We start from the raw sequence: 16,745 nt of genomic DNA on the forward strand, positions 1-16,745 counted from the left end.
CTCTGAGGCTAGTCCCCTCTCCACCACTGTTACAGCCAAGTGTTCTTTTGAGATCCTTAAAAACAAGGGCTAGTTTTGTTTTGTTTTTGTCTTTACTCTTGGGGCCAAACAAAGGATAGGTAAATGCGTATTTGTTGAATGAATAAACCAGTCACATTCATTACTTACTCCATTGCTTGCTGGAGAGGGAATCCAGTAGTTATTTAGAGATGCTTTTTCTTTGGAAGGATGGCTATATTGAGAATGCAGAGTTTCAGCACTTTGTTGGAACTCCCTGAGAGGTCAAAGAGCAAAGCTAGCTCTACTCTGAACAAAACCAACAACCCAGGAAGGAAGAATGGAATGAAGACTGTTTAGGAACACATCCCTTGCCTAAGACTGCACTGCGTGCAGTCCAAACCATGCTTCATCTCTTTATCACTATACTCATTTTAAAAGTGAAGATATCAATAGTTACTAACTATCTCATAGGGTGTTTGCGCAGATTACTTGGTATTTTTAAAGTGCTTAAAAGTGCCTGCCACACAGTAAGCGCTCAGTAAGTGTTAGCTATTGCTTTAATCTTTGGTAAACATTGTGATACATTTGCTACAATGGGGGTGGAGTGGGGTCTAGGACAGGTGGAGACAGGACCATTAGGGACAGAATCCCCAAATATAATATACTTGTGCTTGGGAGTGTTTCCATTCTTAACTATTCAGTTCTCCTTGGCTAAGAAGGCGAAGGGATCAGGTAGGGGTAATAAGAGTCCTTCCCAAGGTCACCCAGCATTGACGGCAGAGACACTAGGCCTTTTCTGGGCTGAATCCTTCCCAGAATCAGCTCCCGACTGGTTTGGGAGGGCGTTGGAATCACCTTAAGTGCCCTTAATTCCTCATCCTGGTCTTAGGCGTCAGGAACAGGGTAAGGAAACTAAGCAGGCAGCCTGAGTATGTGCATCCTTGGAACTGGAGCAGGTAGCCCTTAATCCTCGTCTTACCTGCCCCAAGGAGAAGAGATCACAGGGGAAGCAGGACCACAAGCGGCCAGAACCTCCGCGCCTGCAGGCACCGCGGGAGGTGCGGTTGCCCCAGCCGGGGGAGGGGCCGGAAGGGGCGGGGCCGCGGGCGCGGCGGTCCTCGGGCGGGATGAGGCCGAGCGTCGAGGACCGGAGGGTGGAGCCCCGGCCGGAGGTCGGCCAGGATGGGGGTGGGTCGAGGCGCGGCTCCGACAAGATCAGGTCGGCGGCTGCTACCGCGAAGGTGGCAAGAGAGCGGTCGAGCTTCTGCGACCCGGGGCGGAGCTCTGCGATCCAAGTGCCCTGCTCGCCAAGCGAGGTGGGCGGGCGGCTCGGGACCATGGCCAGGGCCGGCATGGAGCGGTGGCGTCACCGCCTGGCGCTGGTGACGGGAGCCTCGGGGGGCATCGGCGCGGCCGTGGCCCGGGCCCTGGTCCAGCAGGGACTGAAGGTGGTGGGTTGTGCCCGCACCGTAGGCAACATCGAGGTAAGGCCCGGCCGGGGAGCCGGGACGCTTTGGCCGGCGTCGTTTCCGAGGGGTAGAGCTCTGGTGGGGAAGGGGGAGGGGCTGCCCTCACTTGGCCGCCACCCCCAGGGCCATTTGCAACGGGCTCAGGGGCAGGAGTGATTGGCACGGGAGGCCTCTTGGATCCCGTAGGGCAGGCTCCTTCCTTCGCCGAAGTCCCGTCTTTTAAGGAGCTGTTTTCTCCTGACAGTCCCGGCTCCAGCGTACGAAGTCTCTGACCCCGGCACATATAACCCCGTCTCCCACCCCCACCTCCCGTCTGCCCAGGAAAGGGGAAGCCAAGGAGAGGAAAATAAAGTTTTCTAGCCTCATTGGCTAGGTTGGTTACCGGATTGCCTTCCTCTGGTCCCCAGACTTCACCCACCACACCAAACAAAGTGGTTGGCCAACAAGACGAGCAGGCGCTAGAGGTTTTGAATTTTTGACCCAGGACTGAGGGTGGGGTTGGGGTAGGAGAGCTTTTCTGAAAAGCCTCAGGAGCCTCCTCCCGGCCCCCAAATTTGAGGGTTAATGCATGTCCAGTGGGCATGAGAGATAAGTGTAATATTTATTGGTAGACCTTTCTCCAACTCATTTTTCTTACATGGAACTGAGTAGGTGAAATAGAGCTGTGAACATGTAAACTCTGAGGGGACAAACCAATGTCGACCTGGAACTCCTGGTTTTTCTCCTTTCATGGGGTTGGGAACCCCCAGGGTTGTGAGCAACAAGAGCTCAGAAAAAAATGAAATGAAGTTGGCCATTTTTGAGCAGGGAGGGAGGAAGGAAATGAGAAGGTTTTTTTGTAGGTTATCTTCTGATTTGCCCTGGCAGGATCACTCTCAGGGTCTGGGCTAGTCCTTAGCTGCAGGGCTTTATCTCCACCATCGTTCAAAGTCCCCAGAGAGGGAAAGGGTAAGGAAGCTTTGGGTGGGGGCTGAGGCAGAAGGTGCACAGAAACGACTGTCCTTTCCCCTGCTGCTGACTAAAGGTACACTTTATAACGTCTCAGATAATCCGAAGGTCACCTGGCTCCACCATTGCCCTACTCTGCCCCTCCCTTTCTCCTGTTCCGAGGAACTCAGGGCCCAGTCCCAGCCTTAGAGCCTAGAAGATCGGGCAACTGGATTCCCTAATTTCGAAGTCATTCTTGCCTTCTTTTTCTACTCCCTTACCCCAAGCTAGACAGGAAAGGGGGTTGCTGAGCCCCAAGCAGGTCCCTAGGCTGATCCCTCAGCCCCAGGATGATTCCATGTCATGAAACAAGAACAACCCTGCTGTGAGGGTACTGACATGATTTCAGGTCATTTTGGCGGGTAGGTGGGGAGAATGATCCAGGTGGCACAGGTAAGGCACTGAGAAGGCAGTGAAAGGGAAAAGTGTATTCTCAGTCCCTCCATTCTGGCTTTCCTGTGGGGGATTTTGAGTATGGAGGAGGAAGGGGAAAGTTGAATGGTAGGGGAGGGGAGAATTCCAAGCTTCCTTGTGCACAATCTGCTTTTACTGATTTAGTGATTGATTGATATTAAAGCAGAGTTTGGGTCTGGCATCCTACGGAGACAAACCCTATTTCCTGAGGTGGTCTTGAGTAGGTAAAATCAGGTAAAGGGGGGTTTCTAAGTCCCAGAGACCTTTACCTTTTGAACTCACAGAAAGTTAAAGCAGAAAACAATTTCCTAGGTCACCTGATCTAGCCCCTTATTTCTAGCTTTGTTTGGCGGGAGGAAGGGGCTCCCGGCCACGGCAGCTGGCCAAGCCAGCCTTCCTATGGGGCACCCTGTACCCCCTTCCTCTCCCACACATGTACCCATTCACCTTCCCAAGGCTCTAATACCCAGTCACAAGCCTCCAAGGCCACACAGCTTATTTTCTTCCTGCTCCTGAATGTCAGCTTCCCTCACGACCATCTCTCAAGATGCACAAAAGGTGCCAAATGTCACCTGCCACCTGACTTGCTTCATAGTCTCCAGAGAAACCTTGGGGAGGAGGGTGGTGCACTAGGGGTCAGAGAGAGAGAGAATCTGTCCTGACTTCCTGACCCTCCTATAGGAGAGGGCAGATTGGCAGTTGGGCTCAGTTGAAAGCCATGTGTGAGATCTCTGAGCCAGCTGGCTGCAATCTGTGAGGGGAGGGTGATAGTTCAGAGATGAGCACTTCTGGGAGGGACTGGATGACATGATGGGGGAGAAGAGACTTGAGGGCCTGGCGGAAGAAGCATGAATTGGGGTGAGAGGTGGTGTTCCTGTCAGGGAGAACACCATAGGTGGTGTTCCTATGGGCAGAGGAGGTGTTCCTGTCAGGGAGGAGGCAGAAAAGACATATCACTCCATCATTCCCCAGATCCCTGGCCCCTTCTGCCTTCTTAGAACCGAAGACTTGAGTTTGTATGTGAGTTTCCTCCTTTGATCTTTTCCCCTCCCTCACTCAGGGAGTGCTTTCATCCCCTGGACTTTGATCAAAGAGAACAAGCTTTGGGGATGGGCAGTCCCAACATCTATGTGGCAAAAAGGTGGCTGCCAAAGAAAAGAGTTCTCTGGGCTGGACTGTGGCTCACTCGGGAGAGTGTGGTGCTGCTGATAACATCAAGGCCATGGGTTCGGATCCCATATAGGTAGGGATGGCCGGTTAGCTCACTGGGTGAGCATGGTGCTGACAACACCAAGTCAAGGGTTAAGATCCCCTCACCAGTCATCTTTTAAAAAACAAAACAAAACAAAAAAACAAAGAAAAGAGTTCTCTTAGTGGTGACAGAGGAGGGAGGTCTGTCTCTGGGTGGGGAGGTGTGGGAGTGAACAGCTCACCCCAGTTAGACCCCTGTTGGGTTTCATAGGAGCTGGCTGCTGAATGTAAGAGTGCAGGCTATCCTGGGACTTTGATCCCCTACAGATGTGACCTGTCAAGTGAGGAGGACATCCTTTCCATGTTCTCGGCTGTCCGCTCTCAGCACAATGGTGTGGACATCTGCATCAACAATGCCGGCTTGGCCCGGCCTGACACCCTGCTGTCAGGCAGCACCAGCGGTTGGAAGGACATGTTCAACGTAAGGGCTCCAGGCCTGGTGTGGGGGGTGGAGAGCGGGGAGCCAGGGCTTTGTGAACCAGAGGACTGCTGGGAATAGGACATCTAGGAAGGAAGAGGGAACTTTGGGTTCCCACCTGGGACATCTTGACTCTCCCGTTGCTTCTTTCCCTGCTGGAGGGATAGTGAGTGGGTGAATGGCCACATCGTTTCAGCTCTTCTTTCCCTCGAACCCCCGGGGGTAGTTCTTAATTCTTGAGTGATTTCCTTGTGTTGGAAGAAAGATTAAATGTCTCCCACGTGTCAGCGCTGTGCTGGTGCTTAGGAACATGGTCTTATGGGAAGAAAAGGAACAGAAAGACAAGAGATGATGTTCTCACCCAGCCCCGCCAGTAACCATATGACTTCAGGCAGGTTAGTTGCCTTCTCTGAGCTTCAGTCTTGTCACATTTAATTGGAATGAACATACCTATATCATCAATATCTGGGGTCACATACCTCAATGACCCCTGGGGCCAGGTAGGTACATAAAGGAGTCAGGTGGGGCCTGCATTGCGAGGGAGAGCACAAGGCCACGTAAAGGGGCGGTGACTGCTCACATGCAGCCTAGTTGCTGAATGGCAGCCCAGTGTGGCCAGATCTTATGGTTTCTTTGAGAAAAGTTGGGAGTCTATATTTTTATGTGACACCCCACGTCCCTCATCCACTAAAATGTCAGCTCCATGAGGGCAAGGGTTTTTGTCTGTTTTATTCTCTGGTATAGCTCCAGCCTGTAAGCCATCCATAAATATTTATTGAATGAATGAAACTTTCTAATATATATTGGAGAGGGATTTAAAAAGTTTTAAAACCATGTACATGCCAAACACAGCCTTCAAGGGCTGACCCCGTGGCTCACTCGGGAGAGTGCAGCGCTGGGAGCGCAGCAGCGCTCCCGCCGCGGGTTCGGATCCTATATAGGGCTGGCCAGTTCGCTCACTGGCTGAGCGTGGTCACAAAAAAGGACAAAAAAAACACAGCCTTCAAGACACAGGTTTTCAATTTCTGGACTATATTATGGGGCGACAGTTTGGTGTCAAAGTATTCTGTAAAGTTAAAAGCAGTATGTAAAGAGGATGCTTCTTTCCCCCCACAATCCTTCTCACATTGGATAACAATATATTTAGCACCTAATAGATGCTTGGGCCTGGAAATGAAGCAGTGAACAATGAAAATGAAACTCTGCCCTCAGAGAGCCTCTGGGAGATCAGAGTCGTGGCCCTCATCTACAGCAAGTGGGCCTCTAAACCTGCACTTCAGTTGCCCATCTGTAAAATGAGTGACTTACATTAAATCCCTAAGGCCCCTTTCAGCTTGAACATTATCTAGGTCTATTAGGATCATCCTAGGAGGCATCTTCTCCTCTCCTACCCCTGACCCCTAGACCTAGGAGATTTACTCATGGGTCCCAGGGCATCCATTTCACTTACTCCATCTGCCCACAGGAGCTAAGTTCTCTGCCCCACAGACCCACATTGCTAAGAGGACAAGAAGCAGGGCGGAAAACGTCCCATGTCCTGGTACTCATCTCTTCCTACTGCCATGAATGCTGAGGCAGGTTCACACTGAGGGTGTTCTGTTCCTGATGCCTGGCTCTGACACCTGATAAAGAGAAGCATCTAATCTCCTGGCTGATTCCCTTTCTTCCCAAGAGGACAGACATGAGGACCTGCTGAAAGCTTTATCTCTGTTGTCCTTGTGGGTGAGGCCAAAGGGTAGGGCTGGGAAGGCTCTTTACAGCAGACACTTCTTCAGTCCTCTGTTCCACGAAGGCTTGGGTTTTGGGGTCACCTCTGCCAGAGGTAGTAGGAGTGGCTCTCTAAAGAGTCTCTGTGCCTAGTCTCATTGATGGAACACAGGTTAAAGGAAGGTATAAAAGGAAGGAGGGTCAGGTCTTCCCTGCTTGTAGTCTCAAGGAAGGGGATGGAAAAGGAGCAGAGAGTAACTAGGAAGGTGGGGAGAGGCTAGGGTCTGTGCTTGAAGAGAGAGATTTTAAAGCATTTTGGGAAGGATTTTAGACTGTTTAGGAGGGAGTAGGGCTAGGGTCCCAGAGAAGAGGAGGGTAGGGTATTGCTGAGGAGATGGCCAAGACAGGGTCTCCTGGGTCACGAGTGGGTGTGAGGGGTTTCTGTTCCTCTTTGCCGGAACGTGGGGAGTCAGCCAGGAGAAGAGATGCCTCTGCTTTCAACAGGGGGTGGCAGCTTTATGGAGGAGGGGCACCTAGTGAAGAAGACAAGGTGTTCTGGGTCTGTCTTTGGTCTCCATGAGAACCTGGACACTGTTTTGGAACGCCACACTATACCGCCCACCACCTCCTCCTTGCCTGCTCTGTGTCTCTATCACCTACCTCGTGGGCCCAAGCTGGAAACACCCCATTGCCCTCCCTGACCTACAGGTGAACGTGCTGGCCCTCAGCATCTGCACACGGGAAGCCTACCAGTCCATGAAGGAGCGGAATGTGGACGATGGACACATCATTAACATCAACAGGTGAGGGTGGCTGGCCATGGGTAGAGCTCAGGTCACCACTCAACCTCCAAGCTGGGTGATACTCTACAGCTCACTTGACCTCTTTAAACCTCAGTTTCCTTGGTGGTGAAATAGGGATGTAATACCTGTTTAATACCCAAATGGCACGATTATGGTGAGGGAAAGAATAATGTTGCCAAATGCCAGTCCTTGGTTGGCTGGAATGGGCAGCTCAGCCCCTTCACTCTGCACCTGAGGCCTGGGGCCTATTCCGGGACTGAGCATCTCTATTCCTCAGGCCTTGGGATGAACCTTACCTCATGGCACAAAGAAAGACTACACATGCTCTGCCATCAGGGAGCCCCAGTCTGAGGAGAGATATGGCCTCTGCTTGCCCTCAGAGATCTCCCAGTAGAACTGTATCAGTAAACACAGATAAAGTTGAGAGATTTTTGATATCCTGCATGACCAGGAGAATGTATTCAGAATGTATTCTGTGGTCAGTGTAGGGATGTCTTCTAGGAGAAGGAGGGTTTTCAGGAGTTGCTTGAATAACAGGCTATATTAGTGGGCTGTGGGATGGCCAGGAGAGGTCCCTTCAGAAGGTGTCCCTGTGGGCACCTGGGTCGTGGGGTTGACCAGTACTGCAGGGGGAACTGCCTGTCTCTGTGGAGCTTCATTTTCTCTTCTTTCCCCTTCTCTCCCTCACACAGCATGGCTGGCCACCGAGTGTCACCCCAGTCTGTCGTTCATTTCTATAGCGCAACCAAGTATGCTGTCAGTGCGTTGACAGAGGGACTGAGGCAAGAGCTTCGGGAGGCTCAGACCCACATCCGAGCCACGGTGAGGGTGTGGCCTAGCCCTGGCAGGGATGGGGTGGGCACAGGCCCTCCGTGTCCATACATACTGCCCAGGAAGCCCATGCCCAGGGTGTGCTGCTTAGAGCTCCTGGGAGTGGACTGGGTACAGAAGTCCTGCTGCTCCTCATGCCGCCTGCACCATCCTTCAGTTTCCTCATTTCACTTCATAGAAGCCAATGTCCAGACTTAGTCTTTGAGGTAGGAGAGGGCTGGGCCAAGGGGAATACAGTGGGGTGAGACTAAGGGAAAGCAAGGAATTATGGGAAACCAGGTGCACAATGGCTAGAAACCAAGACTCTGGGCTCTCCTTTGGGGAATACAGTGGGGTGAGACTAAGGGAAAGCAAGGAATTATGGGAAACCAGGTGCACAATGGCTAGAAACCAAGACTCTGGGCTCTCCTTTGAAGGCCATGTGATCATGGGCAAGTCACTGAACCTCTCCAAGCCTCAGTCTTCTCATTTGTAAAATAGAGATGATGATATCTACCTGGTTATGAAGTTTTAAGGGACATCACCATTTACTAAAACATTTGCCTGACATATCGGAAGAGCTCTGTAGATGGTAGGGGTCACTGTGATAATTGCCAGTGGAAGCTTTGGAGGGAGAAGGCAGTTGCAGGACATTGGGCAGCTGTCACTGTGAAGCCGGGGCCCTGTGGCCTCTATCCTTTCCCTGCACCCCCCACCTCCCCAGGGCCTGGTAAAGCTCAGCCCCTGAGCAGACCCTCTCTGTTGGCTCAGTGCATCTCTCCGGGCGTGGTGGAGACACAATTCGCCTTCAAACTCCTCAGCAATGACCCTGAGAAGGCAGCTGCCACCTATGAACACATGAAGGTGGGGCCTCCCTCTGGGCCTGGTGAAGCCACTCACTCCCTAAATGAAGGCAGAGGGAATCCTGGCCTTCAGACTCCACCGTTCTAGCCAGCTTGTTGCCCCTCCTGGAGGGTTGGGGTGGGAATGTGGATACTGGAGAGGGCCTCAGTGGTGGGAGGGAACTTGGGTTCATTCTGTTCTTATCTCCACCCTTTCCCCTGGTGCTCTCAGTGTCTCAAACCCGAGGATGTGGCTGAGGCTGTCATCTACGTCCTCAGCACCCCCCCACATGTCCAGGTGAGTCTGGCCTTGACTGTCCACCCCCTGGAGGAGCCTGACCACTCTCAGAGGAGGGAAGCAGGGAGGCCCAAGGGGTGAGAAGAGTGTTCTGGCTGCTTCAAGCCTTGTGCCTTCTGCAGATTGGAGACATCCAGATGAGGCCCACGGAGCAGGTGACCTAGTGTCCTGTGGGGAGCTCCTCCTTCCCTCCCCACCCCTCACGGCTTGGCTCCTGCCTCTGGATTTTAGGTGTTGCTTTCTGGACCCCTGGATCCCACTTCCTGTCCCAACTTCCATCAGGGGCTAGAAAATTTGAGGTTTTTATATCATCTTGTGAAATTGTTTCCATTGCAAATGTGAAAAGTGAGCTGGGGAGAGGAGGTGGTGTCCCTGTTGTTTTACCTGTTAACTTGTTCTTGGGCTCCTTGGCCTTTGTCTGCTGTGCTCAATCTCTTCCCTTTGACCTGGGAAACGGGCTGTGGCCCAAAGCGGGGCTTCCCCCTATCTTCTTGCACTTCAGCCTCTGCCCCTCTGGGCTGGTGTGCAGAGAGAGGCTCTCACCTTACATCTAAATGGTTATCCAAGGCTCCAGGCTTCATCCTTTCCCTTCCCCACTGCCCCCACCCCTCTTGTCTTCCTTCTTCCCAGCTCTCTAGCCCAATCTTGTTTCTTGGCCCCTGATTGGGTCATTACTCCTCTCTGACTGTGGCAGCAGAATACCAGGGCCTGGCTTCCAGCGGATTTCACTGTGATCATTAAAAAAGAAAAATAACAACCAACCTATGCTGGCCTCAGGAGTTTCTTTCAGTTCTTCCCCCTTCTCTGTGGTCAGGGTAGTTGTATCTCAGAATTTCTTCCAGGTGAGTGGGAAGATGGTTGTATTAGGGGCATCACTCCTGGAATGAGGATTACCTTAGGTAGCTGGAGTGGGTTTGTATTGGATCTGGAAAATGGGTAGCAGTTTGCCAAAGACAAAGAGGAGACGAACAGGGTGTGCAAGTCTGGGAGGCCCGGAAGAGCCTGCAACGTTGTGTGAACAGCACAGAACTTAGTGCAGGAGTTAGATGAGGCTGAAAAGGTAGCTCCTGCCTGGATAGGGGTCTGGGTGCTGAGCAAAGCCATTATCTGTGGCGAAGGGAACTAGTTAGCTGGTCAGCAGGGACAGGATCTGCTCAGAGCTGTCACTTAAGAAGGGCATCAGCGCCCACAGAACAGGAAGTTGTGGGAGTCCAGCTGCCCGGTGATGAGGATCTAACAAGAAGCTTCTGGGAAAAATCACCAGCATCTGGATGTGGCGAGGGAGACACCAAGACCGACATGGTTGAACAGGAAGGCCAACCCGTCCCCTTAAAGTGTCCTTTGCTTGTGCGTGGCTGAATGCACTGGATGCAGCCAACAGCAGAGTCAGCTCAGCTTCGAGCAGACTCTCGGACCGCCGCAGTGCAGTGGAGATCGCCGCTCAGCCAGCCCTGCAGGAGGCGCTGTGGGGACGGCCGGGCATGCGCGGTGCGTCTCCGGGCAGGGGGCGGGGACGCTCGAACCCGGAAGTGGAGAAGCCCGCGTGGGACCTCGGAGGGTCGGTAGCGGCTCGGCTGTCGGGTACCGGGCAGTCTGCGAGCGTAGTAGAGTCAGGGGGGTTCGTTCCTGTCTGAGGGGGCGGAGTCGGGGCAGCTGTCGGGTTCCCTTCACTGAGTTGGGGGCCTGGGAGCGGGGGTGACGCAGGAGGGAGCATCGAGTCCCCAGCGCAGCCGGTGCCATGGGACTGCTCTCGACTGTCAGGAGCGCGACCTGGTGTTGCTCTGGTCGCCTTGTCACCCGTCACGTCTCCCAAGCGGCGCGGCGTGGGGAGCGGCCTGGCGGGGAGGAGCTACGCCTCCTGCGGCTGGATGACCTGGCACCGACCCCGCGGCTGGAACTTCTATTTGGACTGTCCCCGTGTCTCCTGGCTCTGCGGGCCTCTCGCCGCCGAGTGTCCCGGCTGCTGCTCCAGGCCGGCAAGGCCGGGCTGCAGGGGGAGCGGGCCAAGCTGCTACAGGAGGCTGAGGCGCGGGACATCCCAGTTCTGCGGCCTAGAAGGCGGAAGCTGGACGCCCTGTGCGGCTACCAGGTCCACCAGGGCGTTTGCATGGAGGTGAACCCGCTGCGGCCCCGGCCTTGGACGGAGGCCGGGGAGGCGAACCCAGGCGACGACCCCCAGCAGCTATGGCTTGTCCTTGAGGGGCTCCAGGATCCCCGGAATCTTGGAGCTGTGCTGCGCTCCGCTCACTTCCTTGGAGTGGATAAGGTCATCACCAGCCAGAGAAACAGGCACGGATGTCCCTTATTCCCCATGTTCCCCAGCCTCGAGTTACTAAGCACCTTGGCCCTTGGGTGATCCTTCAGCCAGGCCTCCCCATCGCCAGAACTCACCCCTAACTTGAGCCTGGGAAGGGTAGAGCGCCAAGCTTGAGATTGCCCAGCCTAATGTGGGGACTGGGGAAACTTTGCAGCTGCCCGCTTACTCCAGTAGTCAGCAAGGCCAGCGCAGGGGCTATGGAGGTGATGGACGTGTTCTCCACTGATGACCTGGCCGGTTTTCTGCAGGTAATGAGGGGTGAGAAATGAGCTTAGCTCAGCCTCTTCAAGGGCACTTAGCCAGTACCTGATGGGAGAACGGGAGACAAGGGGTCATGTTGGCATCACTTCCTAGGGCCTTCTGAAACCTTTTGTGGAGGGGAGGGTCTCGGAGTTTTTAAAATCACAAATGGACCACTATCAGAAGTGAGGGACAGCGGTCCCTTTACTGCAGCCCTTCCCCTGGCCCCTTCTGTAAATCTGTCTCAGTGTCTCATTGTCTACTGAGTAGGTCTTCAGTAAATGCTTGTTGCTCAGCTGTGGGGAGCTGGTGGACAGGAGGCCTGGGTTTCTCGAGTAAGGGGCACAGCTTAAAGGATCTTTGAACAAGGAGACCTGCATGCCTTTGATATTTAAGAAACCCCCCCTCCGGGTTTGTGCATGTCTTCAGCTGTGCTTTTCCTGCTGGACGCAAGGGGGCAGTATTGCCCCGCATTTGGCAGCTCCTCTTACTGTCCCCCTGCTCTGGGTGGTAAGAAATTCCTCTTTGAGAAGAAGGGGAAGGGCTGTGGGATGTGTCTAGAACAACGCTGTCCAATAAAAATATAATGCCAGACACATTTGTAATTTCAGATTTCCTAGTAACTACATCGAAAAGTAAAAAGAGGCTGGCTGGTTAGCTCAGTTGGTTAGAGCACAGCCTTATAACACCAAGGTCATGGGTTCTGATCCGTATACCTGCCAGCCGCAAAAAAAAAAAAGAATAAAAAAGGAAGAAACAGGTGAAATTAATTTTAATAATTTATTTTACCCAGTATATCCAAAATATTACTTCAGTATGTAATCATTTAGGTTATTATTAATGAAATAATTTACATTCCTTCAAAATCTTTTGTTTTTTGTTTTTGGCCGCTGGCCGATATAGGGATCTGAACCTGTGACCTTCGTATTCCAAGACTGCTCTAACCAACTGAGCTAACCGTCTAGCCCTTCCTTTTAAAATTTTACATGCAGCACATCTCAGTTTGGACTAGCCATAGTTCAGTTGCTTAATAGCCACATGTAGCTAGTGCCTGCTATATTGAACATGTCTTAGCAACTTGTCTAGAAGCATTATCTGGCTTTACTTTCTTACAGGGAGCCCCTTTCAGAGGAACTCTGGCGAAGTCTGATAGGGAATAGGGTTACCTCTTCTCACTTCCAGCCCCTGAACACGTAGCTCCTGAAAAACGAAAGCACTGCAGAGCACTTACTTAAGCTTAAGTGCTTACTTACTTACTTAAGTCGTCACATCTGCCTACTCCCATCAGTGTCTGGGCCCACGGAGTCTGTCTTCCCTCCTGTTACTGCGGAAGAACTGGAGATGCCCCAAGCAGAGGCCATCACTGGACCGCATCCTTTCCTGCCTACTCAGGCACTGCTCTAGCAATTTTCCTCCTCTCTCATATCAGTTTTTCCCTTTCACTTTCATCAGCATGCAAACAAACATTCGCCTCCCATTCTCTGTTGATCTCGCAACAGTCAGAACCTCACTCCCACACTGACCCGAGGCCCTGGCCAAGATCACCCGTGGCTTCCATAGTGCTGCATCCAAGGGTCAGTTCTCAGTCTTCTACTGACTTGACCCGGCTGCAGCATCTGGCACAGATGACCACTCCCTCCTCCTTGGAACACTCCTCACCTCATTTTCCTCCTGCTTCACTGTCCACTCTCTCTTTGGAGTTGTCTCTGGTGATTCTCCTCAACCCCCTGACCTCCACGCGTTAGTGTTTGCCAGGTCTCAGTTCTTGGATCTCTTCTCTCTGTAAGTTCATTTCTTGTTGGTCCCATCTAGTCTAATGGCTTTAAATATCATCTATGTTGAAATACCTCCCAGGGCCCCCCGTGGCTCACTCGGGAGAGTGCGGTGCTGATAACACCAAGGCCCCGGGTTCGGATCCCATATACGGATGGCCGGTTCGCTCACTGGCTGAGTGTGGTGCTGACAACACCAAACCAAGGGTTAAGATCCCCTTACCGGTCATCTTTTAAAAAAAAAAAAAAAAAAAAAAAAAAAAAAAGAAATACCTCCCAAATGTATATTGCAGCCTGGATCTTGCTCCTGAATTCCAGATTCACTCATCTAATTGCCTATGCAAGAGCCCTTTTTTGCTGTTTAATGGGCTTTTCAAACAACGTTCTGAGACTGAGCACCTGTTCCTTCTGGAGGCTTACCCACCTTAATCAATGGTAACTCCATCTCCTTGGTTGTTTAGGCCAGAAACCTTGGTGTCACCCTTGATTCTTCCTGCTCTCACACCCATGTCCCACCTGTCACCAAATCCCTTCAGCTTTAGCTTGAAGTTATTTCCATATTCTCACCATTTCTCACCATCTCTATTCCTACTACTCTGGTCCAAGCCATCATCATCTCTTGACTGTGTTATTGCAGAAACCTCCTAACTGGTTTCCTTGCTTCTGCTCTTGACTCTCGGCACAGCAGGCAGAGTGACTCTATTGAAACATAAGTCAAACATAAGTTTCTGTTGAAACATAAGGGCTGGCTGGTTAGCTTAGCAGGGTAGAGCATGGTGCTGATTACACCAAGGTCCGGGGTTTGGTCCCCATACTGGCCAGCTGCCGAAACAAAAACAAAAAAACATAAGTCAGACCATGTTAGTTCTGTCCTCAAAACCTTTCAAAGCCTTTGCATCTCTCTCAGACTAAAACCCAAAGTCCTTCCAGTGGCCTTTGATGTCCTACCTTATGTGGCCACTGTTCCCTCTCCTGTCTCCTCATGACTCCCTTTCCACTGCCACCTTACTGTTCCTCACACAGGCCAGGTAAACATCAACCTTTAGATCTTTGTGTTTGCTAATCTCTCTGCCTAGAATATTCTCCCAGATGTCTGCACAGTGCTCCTTCATGTCCATTAAGTCTGCTCTCAAATGTCCTTCAGTGAAGCCTTCCCCAGCAACCCTTCCTCAGGGCTGGGATTTTGGTCTTGTTTTGTTCACTCCCCCATCCCCAGTGCCTAGAATGGAACCTGGCCCATTCTAGGAGCTTAATAACTATTGACTAAATTGAGTGGATCAGCAAGTGAATTAATATGCATGGGTAAGGCTGGGCTCTTCTGTGGCCAGGGCTCTGATGAAGATTTGGTGAGCTAGAACAAGGTTTCTGTTTCCCCCTTTCAGGCCAAAGCCGGGCAGGGCTGGCTTGTGGCAGGCACGGTGGGCTGCTCAGAGCCTGAGCTTTTCCAGTCCTCCGAGATCCCCATCAGTAGCTGCTTGGAGTTCCTCTGGGACCGGCCTACTCTTCTCGTGCTGGGTAGGTAGATGTCCCTGCTTTTCTGTGCTCAGATGTACATTTCCTGAGCCGCTTGGGGGTCCAGCTAGGGCACCCTAACCCTCTGTCCCTGCCCTGCAGGGAACGAGGGTGCTGGTCTGTCCCGGGAGGTGCAGGCCTCCTGCCAGCTTCTCCTTACCATCCTGCCCGGGCGCCAGCTGCCTCCTGGACTTGAGTCCTTGAATGTCTCTGTGGCTGCAGGTGAGTCTACTCCCCACTTCCCTTTCTTTTCTCCCTCTAAGCACACAGGGGCAGCTTTTCTTTAGTCTCATTTACTGGCTATTTCATCCTAAACAAGTTACTCCCTGTGCCTCAATTGCCTTATGTGTAAAATGGGCAAAATATGCCCTTTTGAGGATGAAATGAGGGAGTGCCTGGCACATGTCAAGGGCTCCGTACATGGGCCTTCCTCTGCTCCTTTCTCTTCCCCTTGTCCTTATGTCTGTCTGTGCAGGAATTCTTCTTCACTCCATTTGCAGCCAGAGGAAGGGTTTCCCTGCAGAGGGGGAGAGAAGACAGCTTCTCCAAGACCCCGAAGAACCCTCATCTGTGTCTGAAGGACTCAGAGTGGCTCAGCCCCCAGGACTGTCTTCAAGATCAGACAAAAAGAGGCAAAATAGGGACTGACCTGGACTGCAAGACATGCATGTGCTGGAGCCAGGGGACGGGCTGCTCATACGTCACAGGCTGCAGTGTGTCAGAGTCTGCCTGAGTGTGTACCTGAGCCCCTGTTTATTGACCACAGTCTTGGGGGGCCAGGGACTTTGTTGTAGACACCAAAGGAAACTCAGTTTTCTGTTTTGATGTTGGACTTACAGTGGGAGGTGGTAGTTTGTTAGTTGCCAGCATAAGCTAGGATGGGGAATGTCTGTTCTGCGAGGCCTTCTGGGGAGACGGTGCAAATCCAGGCTCCAGTCCCTCCCACTGTGGGCCTTGAGCACATGTCCTTATCTTTACATGCCTCGGGACCTCAGTCTGCACCTACCTCACAGGGTTGTTGTGAGGATCAAATAAAACGTTACCCAGTATCCAGCAGGCATTCACCAAATGGGATATTCTGTCCAATTCCTCCATTAGATGGCAGCCTCGCTCTTTGGTCCAGTCTTCGGTCACAGCCACCTGGGGGAGACTCTTGGCTGCAGCCCCCATGAGAGGCGAGGGAAGATTAGCAAGCGCCTCCCATCCTAGGGGTACCCCGCCGCCACCGGTGACTAGGCAGTCAATCCATAATTGATGGAAGGAACCAACCAGCCAAAGCCCTCCATTCGAATCTGTGAGGTGCAGAGGACAGGATCGCTGTGTATTGCACAACCCAGCAGATTTGCTACCCCTCCCCCAGGGTCCCACAAATGGAGCAGAAGCCCCCAGTGGAAGTAAGGTAGAACAGTGGTTCTCAGCCTTGGCTGTACATTGGAACCACCTGACAAGTTTAAAAACAAGAATCCCAACACTGACAGAGCGTCTGACATAATGGGTCTGGGTGCGACCTGAGCACCAGGATTTTTAAAGTTCGACAGATGGGTCTATGTGCAGCCAAGGCTGGGAGCCACCGGTGCACATTTCTCCCCCTTGGCACTATTGACATTTGGGCCGGGTAATTCTTTGCTGTGAGAGCTGTCCCAATAGCACCCCCCCCACCCCAGTTATGAAACCAAAAATGTCTCCAGACATTGCTGAATGTCCCCTGGAGGACAAACTCATCCCTGGATGGGAACCACTACCTGGGATCATGGATTTGGAGGACAGCAACCTGTAAATTGTAATCCTGATCGCTGTGTAGCCTTGGGCAAGTTCCTTACCCACCTGAGCCTCAGTTCCTTCCTTGGTGAAAGAAGAATTATCCTGCCTTCCTGGATTGCTGGAAGATATAGGGGGCAATAGGAA

The 16,745-nt window shown here is 52.3% G+C and overlaps 2 protein-coding genes across 3 annotated transcripts; both read left to right on the forward strand.

Annotated features, from left to right (window-relative positions):
* The first annotated feature begins 1,163 nt into the window (after positions 1-1,163).
* DHRS11 (dehydrogenase/reductase 11) lies at positions 1,164-9,752 on the forward strand. Of its 2 annotated transcripts, XM_063111538.1 has the most exons (7): positions 1,164-1,484; positions 4,333-4,542; positions 6,955-7,049; positions 7,742-7,871; positions 8,631-8,723; positions 8,934-8,999; positions 9,122-9,752. In XM_063111538.1, exons 1-7 carry the CDS (start codon positions 1,338-1,340, stop codon positions 9,161-9,163), a joined length of 783 nt encoding a protein of 260 aa, XP_062967608.1. In that variant the 5' UTR covers positions 1,164-1,337; the 3' UTR covers positions 9,164-9,752. The 2 variants fall into 2 exon arrangements, with proteins under 2 accessions (XP_062967608.1, XP_062967609.1); XM_063111539.1 differs by lacking the exon at positions 8,631-8,723.
* Positions 9,753-10,645: 893 nt separating this feature from the next.
* On the forward strand, positions 10,646-15,909 carry MRM1 (mitochondrial rRNA methyltransferase 1). The gene is made up of 5 exons (XM_063112498.1): positions 10,646-11,288; positions 11,471-11,564; positions 14,711-14,843; positions 14,943-15,062; positions 15,316-15,909. Exons 1-5 carry the CDS (start codon positions 10,738-10,740, stop codon positions 15,486-15,488), a joined length of 1,071 nt encoding a protein of 356 aa, XP_062968568.1. The 5' UTR covers positions 10,646-10,737; the 3' UTR covers positions 15,489-15,909.
* Positions 15,910-16,745: the final 836 nt, after the last annotated feature.

The sequence above is a fragment of the Cynocephalus volans genome, chromosome 10 (assembly GCF_027409185.1).
Source record: "Cynocephalus volans isolate mCynVol1 chromosome 10, mCynVol1.pri, whole genome shotgun sequence".
NCBI classification, from domain to species: domain Eukaryota; kingdom Metazoa; phylum Chordata; class Mammalia; order Dermoptera; family Cynocephalidae; genus Cynocephalus; species Cynocephalus volans.

What these genes read in the sequence shown, in the direction of transcription:
- DHRS11 (XM_063111538.1), top strand. Translation starts at nt 1,338, where the DNA reads ATGGCCAGGGCCGGCATGGAGCGGTGGCGTCACCGCCTGGCGCTGGTG. An exon ending in CACATCATTAACATCAACAG is followed by an intron (nt 7,050 to 7,741) that starts GTGAGGGTGGCT and finishes TCCCTCACACAG; the next exon opens with CATGGCTGGCCACCGAGTGT. An exon ending in AGACCCACATCCGAGCCACG is followed by an intron (nt 7,872 to 8,630) that starts GTGAGGGTGTGG and finishes CTGTTGGCTCAG; the next exon opens with TGCATCTCTCCGGGCGTGGT.
- MRM1 (XM_063112498.1), top strand. Translation starts at nt 10,738, where the DNA reads ATGGGACTGCTCTCGACTGTCAGGAGCGCGACCTGGTGTTGCTCTGGT. An exon ending in ACCTGGCCGGTTTTCTGCAG is followed by an intron (nt 11,565 to 14,710) that starts GTAATGAGGGGT and finishes TCCCCCTTTCAG; the next exon opens with GCCAAAGCCGGGCAGGGCTG. An exon ending in GCCTACTCTTCTCGTGCTGG is followed by an intron (nt 14,844 to 14,942) that starts GTAGGTAGATGT and finishes CCTGCCCTGCAG; the next exon opens with GGAACGAGGGTGCTGGTCTG.